Source organism: Sparus aurata, chromosome 4, assembly GCF_900880675.1.
Source record: "Sparus aurata chromosome 4, fSpaAur1.1, whole genome shotgun sequence".
In the NCBI taxonomy this organism is placed as follows: domain Eukaryota; kingdom Metazoa; phylum Chordata; class Actinopteri; order Spariformes; family Sparidae; genus Sparus; species Sparus aurata.
Window position 1 is genome coordinate 21971525 of NC_044190.1, and position 17840 is coordinate 21989364.

General features: G+C 43.3%; 1 protein-coding gene across 2 annotated transcripts in view; it reads left to right on the forward strand.

The window, feature by feature from the left end:
• Positions 1-17167, forward strand: part of ankrd11 (ankyrin repeat domain 11) — a 114483-nt gene extending 97316 nt beyond the window's left edge. Inside the window, exons 5-14 of one of the 2 annotated variants that reach the window (XM_030414673.1) lie at positions 1790-1963; positions 3006-3206; positions 3312-3454; positions 3769-3916; positions 4027-8482; positions 8586-11469; positions 11637-11735; positions 12223-12366; positions 12472-12564; positions 12658-17167. In XM_030414673.1, the coding sequence (XP_030270533.1) occupies positions 1790-1963; positions 3006-3206; positions 3312-3454; positions 3769-3916; positions 4027-8482; positions 8586-11469; positions 11637-11735; positions 12223-12366; positions 12472-12564; positions 12658-12843 (8528 nt within the window). In that variant the 3' untranslated portion in view covers positions 12844-17167. The remainder of the gene's footprint in view (positions 1-1789; positions 1964-3005; positions 3207-3311; positions 3455-3768; positions 3917-4026; positions 8483-8585; positions 11470-11636; positions 11736-12222; positions 12367-12471; positions 12565-12657) is intronic. The other variant, XM_030414674.1, reaches the window with a different exon arrangement.
• The last annotated feature ends 673 nt before the right edge of the window (positions 17168-17840 follow it).

The window sequence follows — 17840 nt, forward strand, 5'->3', positions numbered from 1 at the left end:
TGGGTGGCTATCCTTAGCGAGGTTGCTTTTCTTTTTTTTAAGTCCCCTATTCTCTTATCTTGTTAGTCAGGTTTCAAGCAGCAAGGAGAGTAAGATTTCAACCCTGTCTGTAAGCTGAGCAATATCCTTTTACTGAGACACATAAAAGCCCCAGAAGTGTTCCCTAAATAGACATCCAACAGAAATACTGTACATACTATGGGAGAAAGGGGACTATGTTGCGCAATTGTTAGCCCATTCGTGTAATTCAATAATCCATATTGTATATTTTTCATCCACGTGAATAATAAGACATACATTGGACACAGTCTTGTTTAATCAAACCTCTTTTATCATTTTGAGATGAAGCAAAATCATATCTCTGCATTTATAAACCAGCTGTGTCCCATTTTCCCATCCCGTCAAATTAAATTCACACGCGTTCGTACAGACAGTAGCTGCCTAGCTATGAGGGTTTTGTGATAATACCTGGTCCTAGCGCCCCATCTGAATTTAGGTCTGTGCTACCTGGAGTCTGCTTCATGTCAGACATGAGCGGGTCAGATGCTGCCACTGATGATGAGTCTTGTGTCAGAGACTCTGGCCTTGTATGTCGTTTAGTAGCAGTCCTCTGCATATGAGCATCAGGGTAATAACCGCCTTCCTGGTTCCCCCTCTTGTAAACTAAGCCTGGAAAAGCTAGCGTAGCACTTTCTCTGTTCTGCAGTTCGAAAAAACATGTTTGGACTGCCTCTGTGGTTCCTGCTGTTAAAAGTCCTCGCAGAAGGAATGTGTCTAAATGGCAAATGCTTCGGAGAACGTGAGAGTGTATCAAAGAGGGGTGGGGGCACATTAGCTGTAAGTGTTCACAGATGTTAGTGAAAGTTCATCAGCTCTGCTCTTGTGACTGGAAAAATCTTTTCCTGGAATGCCTTTAGCCACCGGAAGTGTGAGCCGCCATGCTCCCTTCTTGCCTTATTATGCTTGTGTGCTTGTGGCTTTGAGCAATGCAGCCAGAATGAGAGAAGCCCAAAAGGAATCTATTTCTCAGCTGCTGTCTCTTTACTGGCACATGTTTCTATTCCTCTCTTCATGGTAGGTGTCTGCATTGTTTGCTAGCGTTTTCTTCCCGTAGGCTGTAGGAGTTGTTCCCCTTCAGTCATGTGTAGCTTTACCCTCCGTGAGGGTCATCAGATGGTATGCTGCCACTGAAAATAATTGCTGGGTGTGTCTATGTGGAGCAGCTGCTTTTGTCCAGTAGCACCGTGTCTCCAGTAAGCCTGGCAGGCAGGCAGGCATGTGGTGACCTTGGCAAGGCCACGTTGAATTGAAATGTAAACCAACTATTTCGTAATAACTGTGGTCTTGCCAAGTCACACCCTCTTTCCTCTCTCCTCAACTGGGGCTGATTGGCTTGGAGACAGACAGACATAAACACACTGCTTGTTGGCCCCTCCCTTCCTCAAGGGGCAGCTGGGTAATAACACTAAAGTCTACTAATACTACCAAACCTTTCACATACTGGTCTACAGTATGTACCACTTGAGCAAACATGTTTCATTTCTACAGAGGTTTATTTTTATAATAGGCATGTACATTTTTATTTACAGAAAAGTAATACTTTTACATAATTTTCTTTTGGAATTTCTTATTCCTTATTTAACACCTAAACAATAAATTATACATTGTTTTTGTTTTTTTTTAAAGAGTGTTTAACATGCTTTTGAAAATGGTAAAAATAGATAATTTTTTTAATGAAAACAATATGGCATAATTTAACATTGCTTTTTGTCTCTCTCTTTCATTGCAGAAAAACCAGGTCCAGAGCGGAAGCGCATTAAAAAGGAGCCAACCAACACCCGGAAGGCGGGCTTGCCGTTTGGAATGGGGATGCCAGGGATCCGGGCTGGGTACCCCCTCTCTGAGCGGCAGCAGGTGGCCTTGCTCATGCAAATGACAGCTGAGGAGTCCGTCAACAGTCCAGGTGCGTGCTTATCATGGAGGCCACGTCTTGTGTGGACGAGGAAAGAGGGATGAGAGGGAGCTTAATATGTAGAGTGTGTGTGTGTGTGTGTGTGTGTGTGTGTGTGTGAGAGAGAGAGAGAGAGAGAGCGCAATGAAGGTGGGCTTGAAGAAGCTGAGCAGGGTCTGCGACATGGAGTTTATTGATTTTGTTTATTTTCTGGAAGTTGAGCACTTTCACCGGCTTTTTTTGTCCAATCATAGTCACACTCACTCTGGACAGGACAAATTGCTTAATTAAATCATGTTGGACATTAATTCTAATCACAGCTGTGATTAAAAATCTATGCTGTTAGTCAGAAAGTGGTTGTTTGGTCTTAGCAACAATAAATGCCTGTAGTAGTGAAGAATTTCTTCATACAGCATGGGGCCATCAAAGGAAATGAAACCAGCTCTCTGTAAGTCCAGAACAAATGTTGCAATCTCAGCATCTCAGACATTAGCATCCAAATACAAAAGGCCTGCCTGCGTTTTGTTTTTGGACATTTATTGTCTAATATCCTTTGTTATAAGATGATTATTCATAACATGCTTCTTCTTCACTAATTATTGGTCCACAATTCATTTAGCAGTAAATGTCATAATAATAGATACCTTTTATTGTTGCAAGATTGTAGTTTTTCTTACTGTTGACATTTGAGATTATTTTGTGAGGACCACTGCATAGCATGCTCTATTTATATATGAACTCCTTTGTTGCATGCCTGAAGGCATGGACGTTGTTTAAGTGAGTGCGTTTTAAATATCATTTGGGACAATAGCTGTGCAAACTCAATAATGTAAATGTGATTAAGGCTTGGTTTAATCTTGTAAATGTGATGAAATGAGCTCAAGTGAAGTAGGTCCAACCATTCTGCTGTTGATTGTTGGAGTAAGATTGCCCCCTTCTGGCTATAAGCACCTTATACAAACTTGAATTGTAGTAGTACACAAAAAAGAAATGACACAAGAAATTTTTAAAACAAATGTGCCATAAAAACTTTTCTTGTATTGAAATTAAACAGACACAACACCAAAGCATCAGTCACAGTCCAGTCTGGGTCAGAAGGGAACACCAAACTCTGCATCTAAAACCAAAGACAAAGTGAATAAACGGAATGAGAGAGGAGAGACTCGGCTGCACAGAGCAGCAATCCGGGGAGAGGTACGCCGCATCAAGGAACTCATCAGTGAGGGAGCTGATGTGAATGTAAAAGACTTTGCAGGTGAGAAACTCTTTGTATCAACTGTCCTTTATTTTGTTAATGTTGCAAAACGTAGTCATTCATATGTTGCACACAGTCTCTTACAGTAAATCCTCTTATTTTTAGGCTGGACTGCATTGCATGAGGCGTGCAACAGGGGGTACTATGATGTGGCTAAGCAGCTGCTGGCAGCCGGAGCAGAGGTCAACACCAAGGGTCTGGATGATGACACCCCTCTACATGATGCATCCAACAACGGACATTTCAAAGTAAAGTATAGCAAATAAAGACAGCTCCTGTCCGAATGAACTAAACAATATTATCAAAATGTTAAAGAATAAAATAACATACACATGGAAGCAATTACCAGGAAATCCTGAAAATGGAAACAGTTCTGCTGGTAGAGACGGTTTCTAGTCTTTCTCTTCTAGATCATTACTGTGCCTCTCTGTGAAGCTTAGTCATGGCTCGTGTATATGACTTTGACCTCTCAATTCTTCATCTACAAGAAAACTTGATAATATTACGTTTGAAATTGCAATTTGTAGTAGTTTAAATGTTTGTTTTCTTTTATTTGTTTCAGGTGGTTAAGCTACTTTTGCGGTATGGAGGGGACCCACGTCAAAGTAACAGGAGAGGTGAAACACCATTGAAGGTTGCCAACTCTCCGACCATGCTGAATCTTTTGCTTGGGAAAGGCACCTACACCTCAAGTGAAGAAAGTTCATCAGGTATGTACTATGAAATCAAATTGTACGATTTTTTTCATTAGTTACTAGTAAAAAGTATAGTGTATATGTTGACATGTGTATTGATTGTGCCTTTTTTTGACTCCCTACAGAATCTTCAGAGGAGGAAGATGCCCCATCGTTTGCCCCTTCCAGCTCTGTCGATGGCAATAACACAGACTCTGAGTTTGAGAAGGGCCTGAAGTCGAAAGGGAAAACCGCCGACCCTCCGAAATCTGCTGTCACACCCGTCAAAGATGAATACGAATTTGATGAGGACGATGAGGAGGAGCGGGTCCCTCCTGTGGATGATAAACACCTCTTGAAAAAAGATTTCCGTAAGGATCCGATCAGCAAGGCCAACAGCTTCATCTCCATACCCAAGATGGAGGTCAAAACCTATTCCAAAAGCAACTCGCTCACACCAAAGAAAACTGTCAGGCGGATCATCTCTGACAGCAACAGTTCAGACGAGGATGATAGGACGTTGTGTTTCACACCAGCGCCTACGCCACGGCAACAAGCCCAGCAAACAAATACAAAGACTAGAGACTCTGGCAGCATGAGCTCTAAACAACAGAAAGACAAGAATAAAGTCAAAAAGAAGCGGAAGAAGGAGAGTAAAAATAACATTAGTAAAGAAGTCAGGTTTGGCAAAGTCAATGACAAATTCTGTACATCTGACTCTGATTGTGGGGATATGGAGAGTGAGGATGATAAGGGCTCAAATAGTATAAAGGACTCTTCTGCAGCGAGCCTGAAAGAATCCCCTGGCTTTAACGCATCCTCCTCCTCCTCCCATGGAAACTCGAACTCTCAGAAACAAGTACCATCATTAGCAGAACAGCATCCAAAGCAGTGGAGGACAGATGGCTGGAAGACTGTGTCATCTCCTACATGGTCAGACGTCAGTTCCCTCTCAGATTCAGTCAGAACGAGACTTTCTAGTGAGTCTGACTACTCGTCTGCTGATTCCAGTGTGGAGTCAATAAAACAAGTTAAGAGGAAAGCGCAGGAGAACAAAAAGAAGAATAACAATGTGCACAGTAACACAGTAGAGAAGAAAAATTCAGAGCTCTACAAAAACTCCAATGCGGACAGTGCTGTCTCCAAAACAGATGTAGATGGCAAAGTGCTGAAAAAGCATAAAGTGAAGCACAAGCACAAAAATAAGGAAAAGGACAAAGCTCCGAGTCTAGTTCTTAATCAGGACATGAATGAGAAATTTGTCAAAAGCTATTCTTTTGACTTTGACGATTCAAGGCAGAAGTCCCTAATTGTTGAGTCGGAATCGCCAGCGGAGAGCAAAGTCAAGTTATCGAAACATGACAAAGACCATTCAAAAAAGGAGGACAGGCTTTCGAAAAGCAAGTCTGAGGACAAGGACTGGTCATCTGGAAAAGACCTGCATCGATCAACAAAGGAGGAGAAAAATAAGAAAACAAAAGACTCCACCAAGGACAAGGCAAATAAGGAGGAGAGGGAGAAGCCGGCAAAATCTGACAAGGACAGAAATGTCAAGGAGAAGGAGAAGCCCAAGGAGGATAAACAAAAGGCTCACAAAGAGGAGAAAAAGAAAAAGTCCAAGGAGAAGTCATCCTCCAAGGCAGACAGGAAAAGTGAACAGAAAGAGGAAAAACATCTAAAGGTGGACAAGGAGAAGAACACCAAGGAGGAGAAGGAGAAATGTAAAAAAGACAAATCACAGAAGGAAGAGTCTGAGTATGAAGGCTATGACGTTAATAACCGCTTCCTCAACCTGGAGGACACAAAGCTCAGTGCCTCAGATGACCATCATGACAGATGGGGCTCTGAGATGTCCTCTGACTCCTCCTATGGAGATGACAGCTGGGATGCTCCTGTAAAAGAGTACAAGGAATACAAAGCAAACAACTCTGTTAAACTGATTGTTGAGACTGTTAAGGAAGAGACAAGGAGGAAAGAAAACAAAGTCAAGGACAAGAAGTCAGATCACAATGAGAAAAGATCAGATAAAGAAGCCACTTCTAAGAAGAAAGAGAAAGACTCTTCAGAAAAGACAAATGAAAAGAAAAAAGACTGGTCAGAAAAACAAAAATTAAACTCCAGTCACACAGTTGAAAAAGAAAAGAAGCGGAAAGAGTCCACGGAAACAGTCAAAGACAAGAAAGACAAGGACTCTCTAGAAAACAGCAGAGACCGTAAAGACTCTTATGAGTTTGTGAAGGAAAGGAAGGATGTTAAAATCAAGCAGGAATCTATAAGAGATGAATATGGCACTGATACCTTCTTCAAAGAAATTGATGCTGTCGGTAAATCGTGTGATATCAGAGAAAGAAACCACTCTGGAAAGGAGAAAGAAAAGAAGGCTGAGGGAGTGGAAAAGCGAGAGAAGACTAAAGCTGACAAGCACAAAGAGAAAATAAAAGACAGAGGAGCTGATCTGGAGAAGGATAAGAGTGAGAAAAGCTCCACTGAAAAAACCGTCAAGGACAAGGATGCAGACCGGAGCACCAAAGACAAGAAGGAGGGAGTCAAAGACAAACACAAAGAGTCTCATGGCAAAGACAAAGATCGAAAGATGTCTTCAGAACAGACCAAGGACAAGAAAGAAAAGGCCTCTCAAGACAAACATACTGATAGGGAGAAGGATTTCTTGGAGGTAAAAAAAGAGGAAAGAAAACCTGAAAAAATCCGGGAGAAAACTTGGTACAAGATCGCTGACATATTCACAGATGAAAGTGATGATGATGAGGACAGTTACAATGGCGGTGTTGGACTAGTGTCTGAATCCATCAGAAAAGACTCAACACCTGATCAGGATGAGCTGGATCACTTCCCTTCAGAAAAAATTAGAAAATCTTCTGCAGAGGCTAAACATAACACAGAAAAGGCGAAAGACAAAGAACACAAAGAAAAGAAGAAGGAAAAGGCCACATTTGACACAGGTAAAGAGAGGAAAGGCTCCCTTGAGAAACACAACAAAGACAAAAAAGATTCTGTAGATGCAAAACATAAGGAAAGGAAAGACAGGATGTCAGTGGACTCAAACCAAGACAAGAAGAATAAGCAGAAGCTGTTGGACAAAAGGGACACAAGTGAGGAAAAGACAAAGAGCAAATATAAAGACAAGCTGGACCACTCTAAGGAAAGGAAACTCTCAAAAGGCAGTGGTGAGAATGAAAAGTCCCTCTTGGAAAAACTCGAGGAGGAAGCTATGAATGACTATAAGGATGACTCCAATGACAAGAACAGTGAAATCTCTTCAGATAGTTTCACTGACCGAGGTCATGAGCCAATCCTCACTGCTTACTATGACTCCATCAGCCTGACCGATGTGTCCGAGGACAGGAGAGACTCCCTGTCTATATCTACACCCCAGGACAAGTTCAGAGAGAAAGAGAGGCATCGGCATTCCTCTTCATCTTCGTCCAAGAAAAGCCATGACAAGGAGAAAGAAAAGGTCAAGAAGGACAAAGGAGACAAACGGGACAAGACAGAAGACATCAGAGACTCCTACAGCCGCAGAGAGAGCCTACCTTTTGAGAAAGAGCCCATGCCTCTAGAGGCAGACCCTTACACATTCCCATATGGAGGTAAGGGAGATGGTGAAGACGATTTCGATAAAACATTAGAATTTGAAAAAGAGATGTCCAAAAAGGACAAAGACAAAGCATCTGGTGTCATCAGTGACAGAATGAAGGACAAAAAGAAAAAGGAGAAACATAAGGAAAAAATTAAGGAAGAGAAGAATAAGTACATTGATGGCTTTGGGTCACTCAAACACTCCAAAGAGGATGTGAAGTCAGGGCTGAAAGATAGCCCACAGGTCACTGTTCTGAAAGACAGATCAAAAGAAGATAGTCCTAAATTTGATATGAAAAAAGATAGAAATCGAGATACATTGGACAAAGACAACAGAATGGACCACAGTAAATCTAAGGCTAAGGATGAAAATGAAAAGCTCTCTCAGTCAAAAGACACCGTGCGGAAGGATAACCGTCCACGTGAAAAACTGTTGGTGGATGGTGATTATCAAATGACAAGTTTTGGTCAGATGTTGAGTCTAAAGGACCAGGAGATAGAGGAGCGCCACAAGAAGCATAAAGAAAGGATGAAGCAGATGGAAAAGCTGAGACCCAAGTCAGGAGACCCTAAACTCAAGGACAAAACCAAGTCCACAGAGGAAGTACGGAAAAACCGCAGTGAGCTGTCGAAGAAATCCAACAGTCTGGAGTCGGGTCTTAAAGAGAAGAAACTGAAGGACGTGGGTCTCCCGGCCCAAATGATGTCCCCTGGCAGGAAGTTCCAGCCAACTGACAGTCAAAACTCGAAGGACTGGCTGGCCGGCCACCAAATGAAGGAGAACCTCCCAGCGTCCCCCAGGCCAGATCAAAACAGGCCAACTGGTGTCCCCACACCAACGTCTGTCATCTCCTGCCCAAGCTTTGAGGAAGTAATGCAGACTCCACGTACCCCATCTTGTAGTGCAGAGGATTACCCTGACATTATGTTGGATGGGCTGGACTGCCAGAACTCATCAGCAATGACTATGTCAATGAATGCCTGCTCCCCATCCTTCTTTGAAAGGTATTTAAACGTGCAAGGGGTTATTGTTTTGATCATTTGAAGTGTTTTATTGTCCGTTTAATGTGATATTTTCTAATGTCTTGTTTTTCTGTTTTCCACCCAGCAGGTACTCAAACTCCCAGAGTTTCCAGGAAGGCACCTGCCCAACCCCTGCGAAAAACCTCCAGCTGCCACTCATCAGCCGTTCTGCATCCTCTGATGTCCGCAGGCCTCTGGAGGAGGAGTTCAAGGTTGAGGCTGACAAATTCCTTCGACAGCAGAGTGATCCAGCAGCTGAATTTGATCCCTCACATTCCTCCCAAACTCTTGAGGACAAATCAGCAACTGTGGATAGGCTGGAGTGCCTCTCATCTCCTTATTTCTCTCCAATTAGAATCTTGTCCCCTCGACGGGAGCCAGCTCATCCCACGCCAGACATGGCAGCACCAATTCTTGCCGGCACCGAGGGTAATGAGCACCTTCCTGAAAATGTATACAACAGTTTCTTGCCCAAACCCTCTACACCGGTTCACAGGCCAGACCCCCAGGAGCCCTGCTTCGACATAGCAGCACCACCAACCCCAGCTCCTGCTGCATTGCCGCCTCTGGATATCGATGACATCTCTGAGCCTCACCACAGTGAGCCTAACCTGGTCCTCTCAGATCTTCCCTCTGTCACAGAAGAACAAGAACAAGAACAGGAGCAGGAAGAGGAGGAGGAGGAGGAGGAAGAGGAGGAGGAGGAAGAAGAGGAAGAGGAGGAGGAGGAGGAGGACGACGACGACGACGGTGATGGTGACTTGGGTGAGATGCATGAGAGAGCTGAAGGAGAACACTGTGCAGTGGAGGAGCCAGAGCAAACAAGGGAGCCATGTTCCTTCTCACCTCAAGTTGAAGACCCTCTGAGGAAGAGTTGGCCAGCTGAGTCTCCAGATCGGCAGGATCCAGTAGTCCAACCCATCTCCCCTGCACACTCTGCACACTCTGCTCCAAACCATGGAGAGAACTGTTTTGATCACAGTTTGGGGTGGAACCCTGATATAGACCTCAAATCTCCCCATAGGACGTACGGGGAGATCGAGGCTGCTGTATCTAAAATAACCAGCCCTTACTCCCATTCAGACAATGACATGCAGCACTTGACTGGACTCCCTTCTGTAACTCCACCTTATGCCACCTGGAATAGGTGGCACAAAGAGGACCCAGAGGACCAAGAGGACCCAGAGGACCCAGAGGACCAAGAGGACCTGGAGGACCCGGAGGACCAGGAGGACCCGGAGGACCCGGAGGACCCAGAGGAATTTGATGAGCAGAAAGAAGCTGTGGCTGACATCCCTTCTCCAGAGAGACCTGAAACGGCTATTGATGGAGAACCCAACTATCTAAACACCTCATCATCCTCCAATAGGCTGGAGTCTTTCTTCCAGGAATGTAACAAGCCTGGCACAGAGGGCAGTCACCAGATGGACACTGACTCAGCCTGTGAAGAACCAGACAACAGGCAGACCACACATAGCTTTAGTGCTACCACTGAGGGCCACATGGCTCCAGCTGTGGGCCCCGAGCCTGTGGTGCCCTGGGCGGACCCTTTCTCAGCTGATGCGGATGAACTGGATGACCTGGGACCGTTCTCATTGCCTGACCTTCCTCTACCAGACAAGGCAGAAGAAGCAGAGTCTCGACACCCAGAACAAGCTGACCACATCAAGACTGTGCAGACCCATATAAGACATACAATTACAGAGAGAGATGATCCAGATATAATGGAGGTGGACTTACCAAGCCTGCCCAAGACTGCCTGTCCTGCCGGAGACCTCGGTTTAGGAGAACCCACGGGACAAGACTTAGTTGTACCATCACCACACGCCAGCTTCCAGCAAGAGTTGGACCCTGAGCCTCAGAGTGTGCCAATTAACACCTCTCTGTCTCTTACACAACAACAGGGCAGCATGTTGGAGAGAAAAGGACCTTATGCAGGATCTGATGAGTCTGACCCCAGTATTTTGTATTCATCTGTGAAACCTGATTCCGGTCAGCAACATCACCACCACTCCCTCACTGAGTCATTGCAGTTACCCATGGATTCAGTATCTGTTGTCAAAGCAGAGGCGAGACAGGAGGAGATGCCTGAGCCCGTAGCAGAACCTGTGTCATGCAGTCCTCTTCCTCCGCTCCCAGTGGCAGTCACCATCTCCAGCACAGTGGAACTACCAGACACTCAGGAGACCACATCCAAGCTAACACCTGTAACCCTGAACACTGTGTCCACCACCCCTGTAGATATCCCCAAGAAGGTGGATGAAATCCCTCAAAGGGTGACCCGCAACCGCGCCAAGAACAATCCCTCTATTGCTGCTGCTGCCGCTGCTGCCGCTGTTGCTGTTGTCCCTCCAACCTCCAGCGTATTAACCTCGTCTGCCACTGCCACCCCTGTAACCATCAGTCCTGCAGTGAGCATCAATCCAGTTCCTACTAGAACCCCGACACCCACCTCCGTCTCCCCCCTCACAGCTCCGAAGAAAGAAAAGGAAACTGTCCTTAGTGTGTCCTCTTCTGCATCTAATTCAACTACAGCAGTCTCCATATCTACTTCTGTGACGACGTCTGCGTCAGTGGTTCTCAGTAAGACGACTAAAGGTCGCCCCCTCCCAATGGACGAAGAGGAGTCTCAGACCCAACACCCACGGAAGAGAAAGTTTCCACGTTCTGCCGGGCAGCAAGTCCAGGTCCAGCTGGTAAACACAGCCATGCAGCAGACCAGAGAAATGATTCAACAGACTCTGGCTGTCGTAGTCAATGCCATCAAGCTGGACGATATTGAACCCTACCACAGCGACCGTTCCAACCCTTACTTTGAATACCTACAGATCAGGAAGAAGATTGAAGAAAAGAGGAAGATTCTGTGCTATATCACCCCGCAGGCCCCACAGTGTTACGCTGAATATGTGACCTACACTGGCTCATACCTGCTGGATGGCAAGCCCCTCAGCAAGCTTCACATACCTGTTGTAAGTGATCGTGTCTTCTTTTTCCTTTGTAGTGACTAGGTTTGTTATAAGCATAAATACTGTATCTTACTCCAGAAATGTAAACCTTGCCTGTTTTCTACTGTCTGTTCTTTTTAATCGAGGATCAGAATGTACATAATACTTACTGTGTTGTGTTTTTTCATCAGATTGCCCCACCTCCATCGCTGTCAGAACCTCTGAAGGAGCTCTTCAGACAACAGGAGGCAGTGAGAGGGAAGCTCAGATTGCAGCACAGCATAGAGCGGGTAAGAAATATGGATCATTTTCCCAGCTGAGTCTCTTTGCTTAATTCACTCATTGCTCCCTCCATCTCTCCCAAATTAAGTTGCCACCATTATGTAAAATATACACAGCTGAGTTGTTCTTTTCTGTTAACCTGACCAAGCATCCTGTTGCTCTGGGTTAGGGTTAGGAGAAGTTAAACCACAATTTGGCCTACAGCTGCCAAAGAGTCTTATTCCTTCAGCTGCAACATTACCCTGCAGAGTCAAATAGACTGAAGAGTGTTTTTTTAGGAAACTATAAGAAAAAACAAACAAAAAACAAGCTCAAATCATTACTTTCTATATCTTATAAAAATGATCAGGCATTAGTGTTTCAATCCATCTCTGTTATAGGATGTTATCGGTTAAAAAAAACGGAAGGAAATGACTTTGATATCTCTTGCAGCCATAAAAAAAGTGTATATAACTGATATAAATGTTCTTTTTCTCGTTTGTTTGCTGTCCACAGGAGAAGCTCATTGTCTCCTGTGAGCAGGAGGTTTTAAGGGTCCACTGCAGAGCAGCAAGGACAATAGCCAATCAGGCTGTGCCATTCAGCGCCTGCACCATGCTCTTGGACTCTGAAGTATACAACATGCCATCAGAGAGTCAGGTAGGAAACATATAAAACCAGTTATAATATAACAGATATTATGTAAATTTATAAGAGGCAGCCAGTTATTACTTAATCTACATTGTAACTTGTGTATGTTCTCAGGGTGATGAGAACAAATCTGTGAGAGATCGCTTCAATGCTCGTCAGTTCATTTCCTGGATCCAGGATGTGGATGATAAATATGACCGCATGAAGGTAAATATCACTGTTGTGTTTTCACTTAAAGGCTTTGTACCATAATCTTGTATATATACCAAGTGGATTTATGCTCGGCTTCTCCTCCCCCAGACATGTTTGTTGATGCGGCAACAGCACGAGGCAGCAGCCCTGAACGCAGTGCAAAGGATGGAGTGGCAGTTGAAGGTCCAGGAGCTGGACCCAGCAGTGCACAAATCCCTCTGTGTCAACGAAGTGCCGTCCTTCTACGTGCCAATGGTCGATGTCAACGACGACTTTGTCCTGCTGCCTGCGTGACACACCTGTGCTCACAGAATAGAGAGCAAACTTTGTCTGAATCACTTCTTCTCAAAGAGACTTCGTTGAACAGAACGAATGGAAAGGGCTAGCAAGTTTGAAAGAGAACTTTAGACAGGAAAACATTCTTCTATAGAAAAAGAGTAAAGATAAAAAAAAACTTGCTCTCGATTCCCTTCCGTGAAGAAGGAAACATGTTTTTACTGGGGAAAAAGAAAACACACAACTTGCACTTTCATCCTCAAAGTTTTTACGCTTTCGTTTGATCAGAGTGCGAGAAGCAGAAACAGTTTTTTTGCTTTGAGGCTCTGACATCGGGACAAAACTCCTCAGTGCTCAGTTACGGTGAGACGGGGGACAGAGATATATTTTCTGAGTTCTTTTTGGTCCCTGCTTAAATAGACCCACCACCACCACTGGGAGGAGGTATCAGAGAAGAGCTCTCCCAACAGCGTGGTGCCTGTCCTGAGGGAGGACTGAGGAGAAGCCTCCCCTGTTGACCCTGGGTTCCTGGTGGGCCGGGAGAACTAGACCGAGTCCAGCGCTGACCCAGAGGAAGTCAAACGGAGCAGTGGTGCATCAACTGTATCTAAAGCAAGACAGCTGGGACGGACAGAGCAGGAGAACCAGCCGCTGATGGTTTTGGGGCTATAAGACCGTATACCCAGAGGGACGCCCTCTATGTTCAGCTAAACAGCAGTGCAACAGAGCCTGGAGCAGGTTTGGAATACAGAAGAGGGTTAGCGATGTGTGTGCACGTCAGGGCCCAGCGTCTGAGAGGAAGAGACTGACCCCTGCGGCCTCTCAGCCTGGCTAAAAAGAAGAGGACAGGCGTGGATCTCTGAGGACAGACCGGAGTGTTCCTCAGTCACCCTGCTTGTTCCAACACAAACACATCAGACCGCCATGGACTGCAAAAACACCACAGGACAACCAGAAGAAACAAACATAACGAATGTTGAGATTCAAAGAGACTATTGAGAAATTTGTGGTTTGGCAGGAGGAGAGAAATATTGTTTTTGTCTATTTCTTTACTTGGGCATTTCATTGTTTCTGAGGAAGTGACTTGAAACACTACAGAGCCAATATTAGTTTAATGGAAAAAAAACAAAAAGAAAAATGAAAAAAAGTTCTATTCCGTAAATTATGTACAGTTTTTATATTCGTTAACCAATGTATTCTTGCTGCCTTCTAGATAATTTATTTTGCCACACATTACTGCACAGTTGTAAATAACCTATGTACTGTAATATCACTCAGTTAAGTGTAAAGAAAAAACATAAAAGAAATAAAAAGTATCTTTTTATGTACAGTTCACTTTTGGGCAGCACTTTCCCCCCCTCATATCCATGGGCCAAAATGTGTACACGATTCTGTCAGTATTTGAATGACTCCAGTGCACAGTTGTATAATCCCATCTTCTAGCTTCAGTTCAGGATTCAAAGTAAGGTAACTCCACTGGACGTGGATCACCACTATTCACAAATAGCTGACAGAGAAACACTTCTGGATTAACCACCATATAGTCCCTCAGATGTAGCAGAATAGTTGTTGAGGATTTATTTAAAGAATAGACAGAGGATTATTATTCATTGCTTTACAATTATATCTGAAAAAATTCGAACCAAGAAAATGCCTTTTTCAGTGAAAAAAAAAAATGTACTCATTGTTGGGCAAAGTCACATAGATATATATGGGTGGGATGAAAGTTTAGAGAGATGTCATTCACGAGCAAAACCATCTTGTTACTGTAGATTGGTGTTTTTAATTTACCAAAATTGGACTGAAATCATTTCTAATCATCACAAAGCATCATTCTCCAACACCAACAGGACACGGGTCTTTCAGCACATGCTCTGTTCCCCCCGCTCTTTACGGTGAACGGACTGAAGAGGTCAAACAGCTACTGAAGGCTTCACTCCACACTTACTTTTAATTTTTTGTAGATCAGTCTGCCCCCTTGTCTAATGTTGAAGAGCAGCTTATTTTCTAGGTGCTGTTCCAACTTTTACCCACTGGGTGGTGCCAGTGTGTGTCACAAAACTCCAGAAACTATATTTGGCTTTGCATGAGACCGGTGGCCTTTCACTTAAAATGGGTGTTTTTAAATATATTTAAATTTTATTACAACCTAAACATTGTTGGAAGTTTGGAAGTAGTCACATCAGCCTTTTTATCTGATCTACAAGGGGTATAGCTAGTGTTGTCAGGGATTTTAAATTTTATGTTACTGCCTCGTATTACTCCGTCGTGTGGTGGCTTTTGCCATAGTCATGCTCTTGAGTCAGGCCCAAGTGAGACCGTTAATGAGACTTAAACCTTCTCGGAATGAACCAAAAAGTGGACAGACATGAACACAAACAGTTAAGGGGAAAGAAATAGCTGAATGCTGAATAGATTTTTTTTTTTTTTTAATTGTCCTCGTTTAAAAAAAAATCCCATTTAAAATGTTGATTTGTGATGACTTGTATTGATTCTCTATTTTTACTGGGTTTTTGAAGAGCTTTTCCCGACCTACAACACAGACTGCCTGTCTGTGTGTGAGAGCTGCTCATGTATCCTGATGGCAATATTCTCTGAAACATTTTAAGTTATTTACACACTGTCAGTCAGCATAGCTGTGTATGGTATGTCTAGTCAAGTGCAATGGTTGTTGCTATTACACTGTGCAGACAAGGTGGCTAGATGTATAGTCCTGGATATTTTTGCGAGATACACACATCCTGGTTGGTATACTTACATATTTGGATACAAAAAAGCCAGACTTTTTGGTTTTTAAACCCCTGTTTGTCATGTTTTTGTTTTTTTATTTTGTTGTTGGTTTCTCACACCGTTTTGGGGAAGAGGGTTGAGGGTGTCTTTTGTTCACAGAATCCTTGTGTGTTTTTTAGCTCAGTGTATGTAGTTTTTGAATGTTGTTGTGTTTATCTTTAGGGGTTTTTTTTGTTCCTGTATAAAAAGCATAAACACCAGTGGCATGTCAATCACATTGCTTATCGAGAAGAATGTATACCGTTACTATGCCCTGACGACCACGCCCTCTCACTATTGTTTACAAGACATCAAGTGTGTTTCCGTTTCATGTGTCACCTTTTTTTAACGGTTTAAGCCCTTGCCTTTGTTTTTACTTCTGAAATCAGTCGTTAATTTGAACCACAAAGGCTTGAAATGGTGATGGTCATCACAACTGACAGGCGACCCCCCCCCCCACCACCCCACCCCACCGGAAGTCTGCGGTACACCGCTGCACAGAGCAATAGACTAAACACATCCATCCATGTTGACTGTCCAGTGTGAATATTCAACTAACAAAAACAGTGATTTACGGATTGATCGAACACATGCACACACACACACACACACACACACACACACACCAGTCCTCGGTTGCACAGTAGAGCACTTGGCCGTGGTGATACAGATGCTAGCCTGGCACCACCTCAGTCAGCAACATATTACCTCTACTCTCCTCACATTCGCTCATAATGTTTATTTTAGATTTGATATTTGTTGTTTTTTTCTTACTGGACATAAATATACATAATTGCTATTTTTTCATTCTATAGAATCACGATTTCAAGCCTTTTTTTTTCTAGTTTTGTTTTGTTTATTTTTTAATTAAAACCCAGACTGTAGCTATTTCTTTGTTCCATTTTAGAGTGGAAAATGACTAATAAAAAGCATGGAGAACTACTCTTTAAATGGTGAGAAATAACCTATTTATTATCTTTTTTTTTTTTTTCTGACACCTGTGGTAATGTTTTTGAGTTGAAGTTGGTCTCCGCTGTGTAAATTTTCCTCCTGGTAATGCGTGAAAGAGACATACTGTACATAGCTCTGTAAATAAAACCTCCCAGGACGTTTTGCACCCTCCTCTTTGTACTAGTCTGAAAAATTGCGTAGAATGTGGGGTTCTAACAGCAACGAGCTGCGTGCGCTTGCTGCAGGTGATTATGATGTAACAATGTAACATTTTTTTATTTGTACAATGTAGTTTATTTGTGTACATATTGTTGGAGCAGCTAAGAGGGGGGGAGGGGTATTCGAGGAGGGTTGTTGATGCTATTGTCAGTGCTGTAACAGAAATCCAGTACTTTCACCTCTAGCTGTTGTTGATTTCCTGCAAAAAAAATAAAGACAAAAAAAGACAATAAAAAAGATAAAAATGCGAGAAACTGAAAATGAGGATGGATGGGAAAAAAAAGACTAAAACTGAAAAGTAAAAATTCTAAATTGTTATTTTCTACAGTTGCATGTACAGAGAGCGCGAGAACTGCTGTTGTTCCTCAGAGATTATGTTCGTTAATAAAATTTTGAAATATTACCAGCCGTCCTCCGGTTCTTGATTTAGTGTTTGCTTTGGTCTGTGTCGTCATATGAAAAGCTGCTACCTCATCATTTTCAGCCAAAGAATCTCCAAGGACAAAATAAGCTGCATTCTGAAATGAAAACACCTTTTAAACGAACGAATATATGTTTACGTTCAAATATTTTGACCAACCAAATTCTTCTTGTGGTCTTGTGTAATCCAGGGTCCAAGTTTCCACTGATAGTAGAGGTCGGCATGTTTGGTGTGAAAAAATCTATAGTGTAAGCAAAACATGTTTCGCAGTCAGGATGCCTGAAATGCCTTCTCTGACCTGGCTAACAGAACTGGTGCATGGAGACATCTTATAGCCCAGAAGAGTTCAGAAGGAGCCGTTTTTCCTCTCATACTGTTATGTCGTAAAGAAGAGCCCGAGTGTACTGACAGTAGTAATTACAGCGTATATTTCTGAATTCTTAACCTTTTTCTCTGACATTTCCTGTAACTCGTGCACACTGGAGGCCTGTCATGTTGACAGATTACATAATTTTGCCTCATCTTGGTTTCCGTGTGAATTAACATTAACACAGAAAACTGGTTTGTATTATGATCAGATGCACGTGCCTTCATTTCTCACTCCTGTTCCTTAAAAGTCATTTCTTTTGCTGGAGGGAACGTGACTGTTGACTTT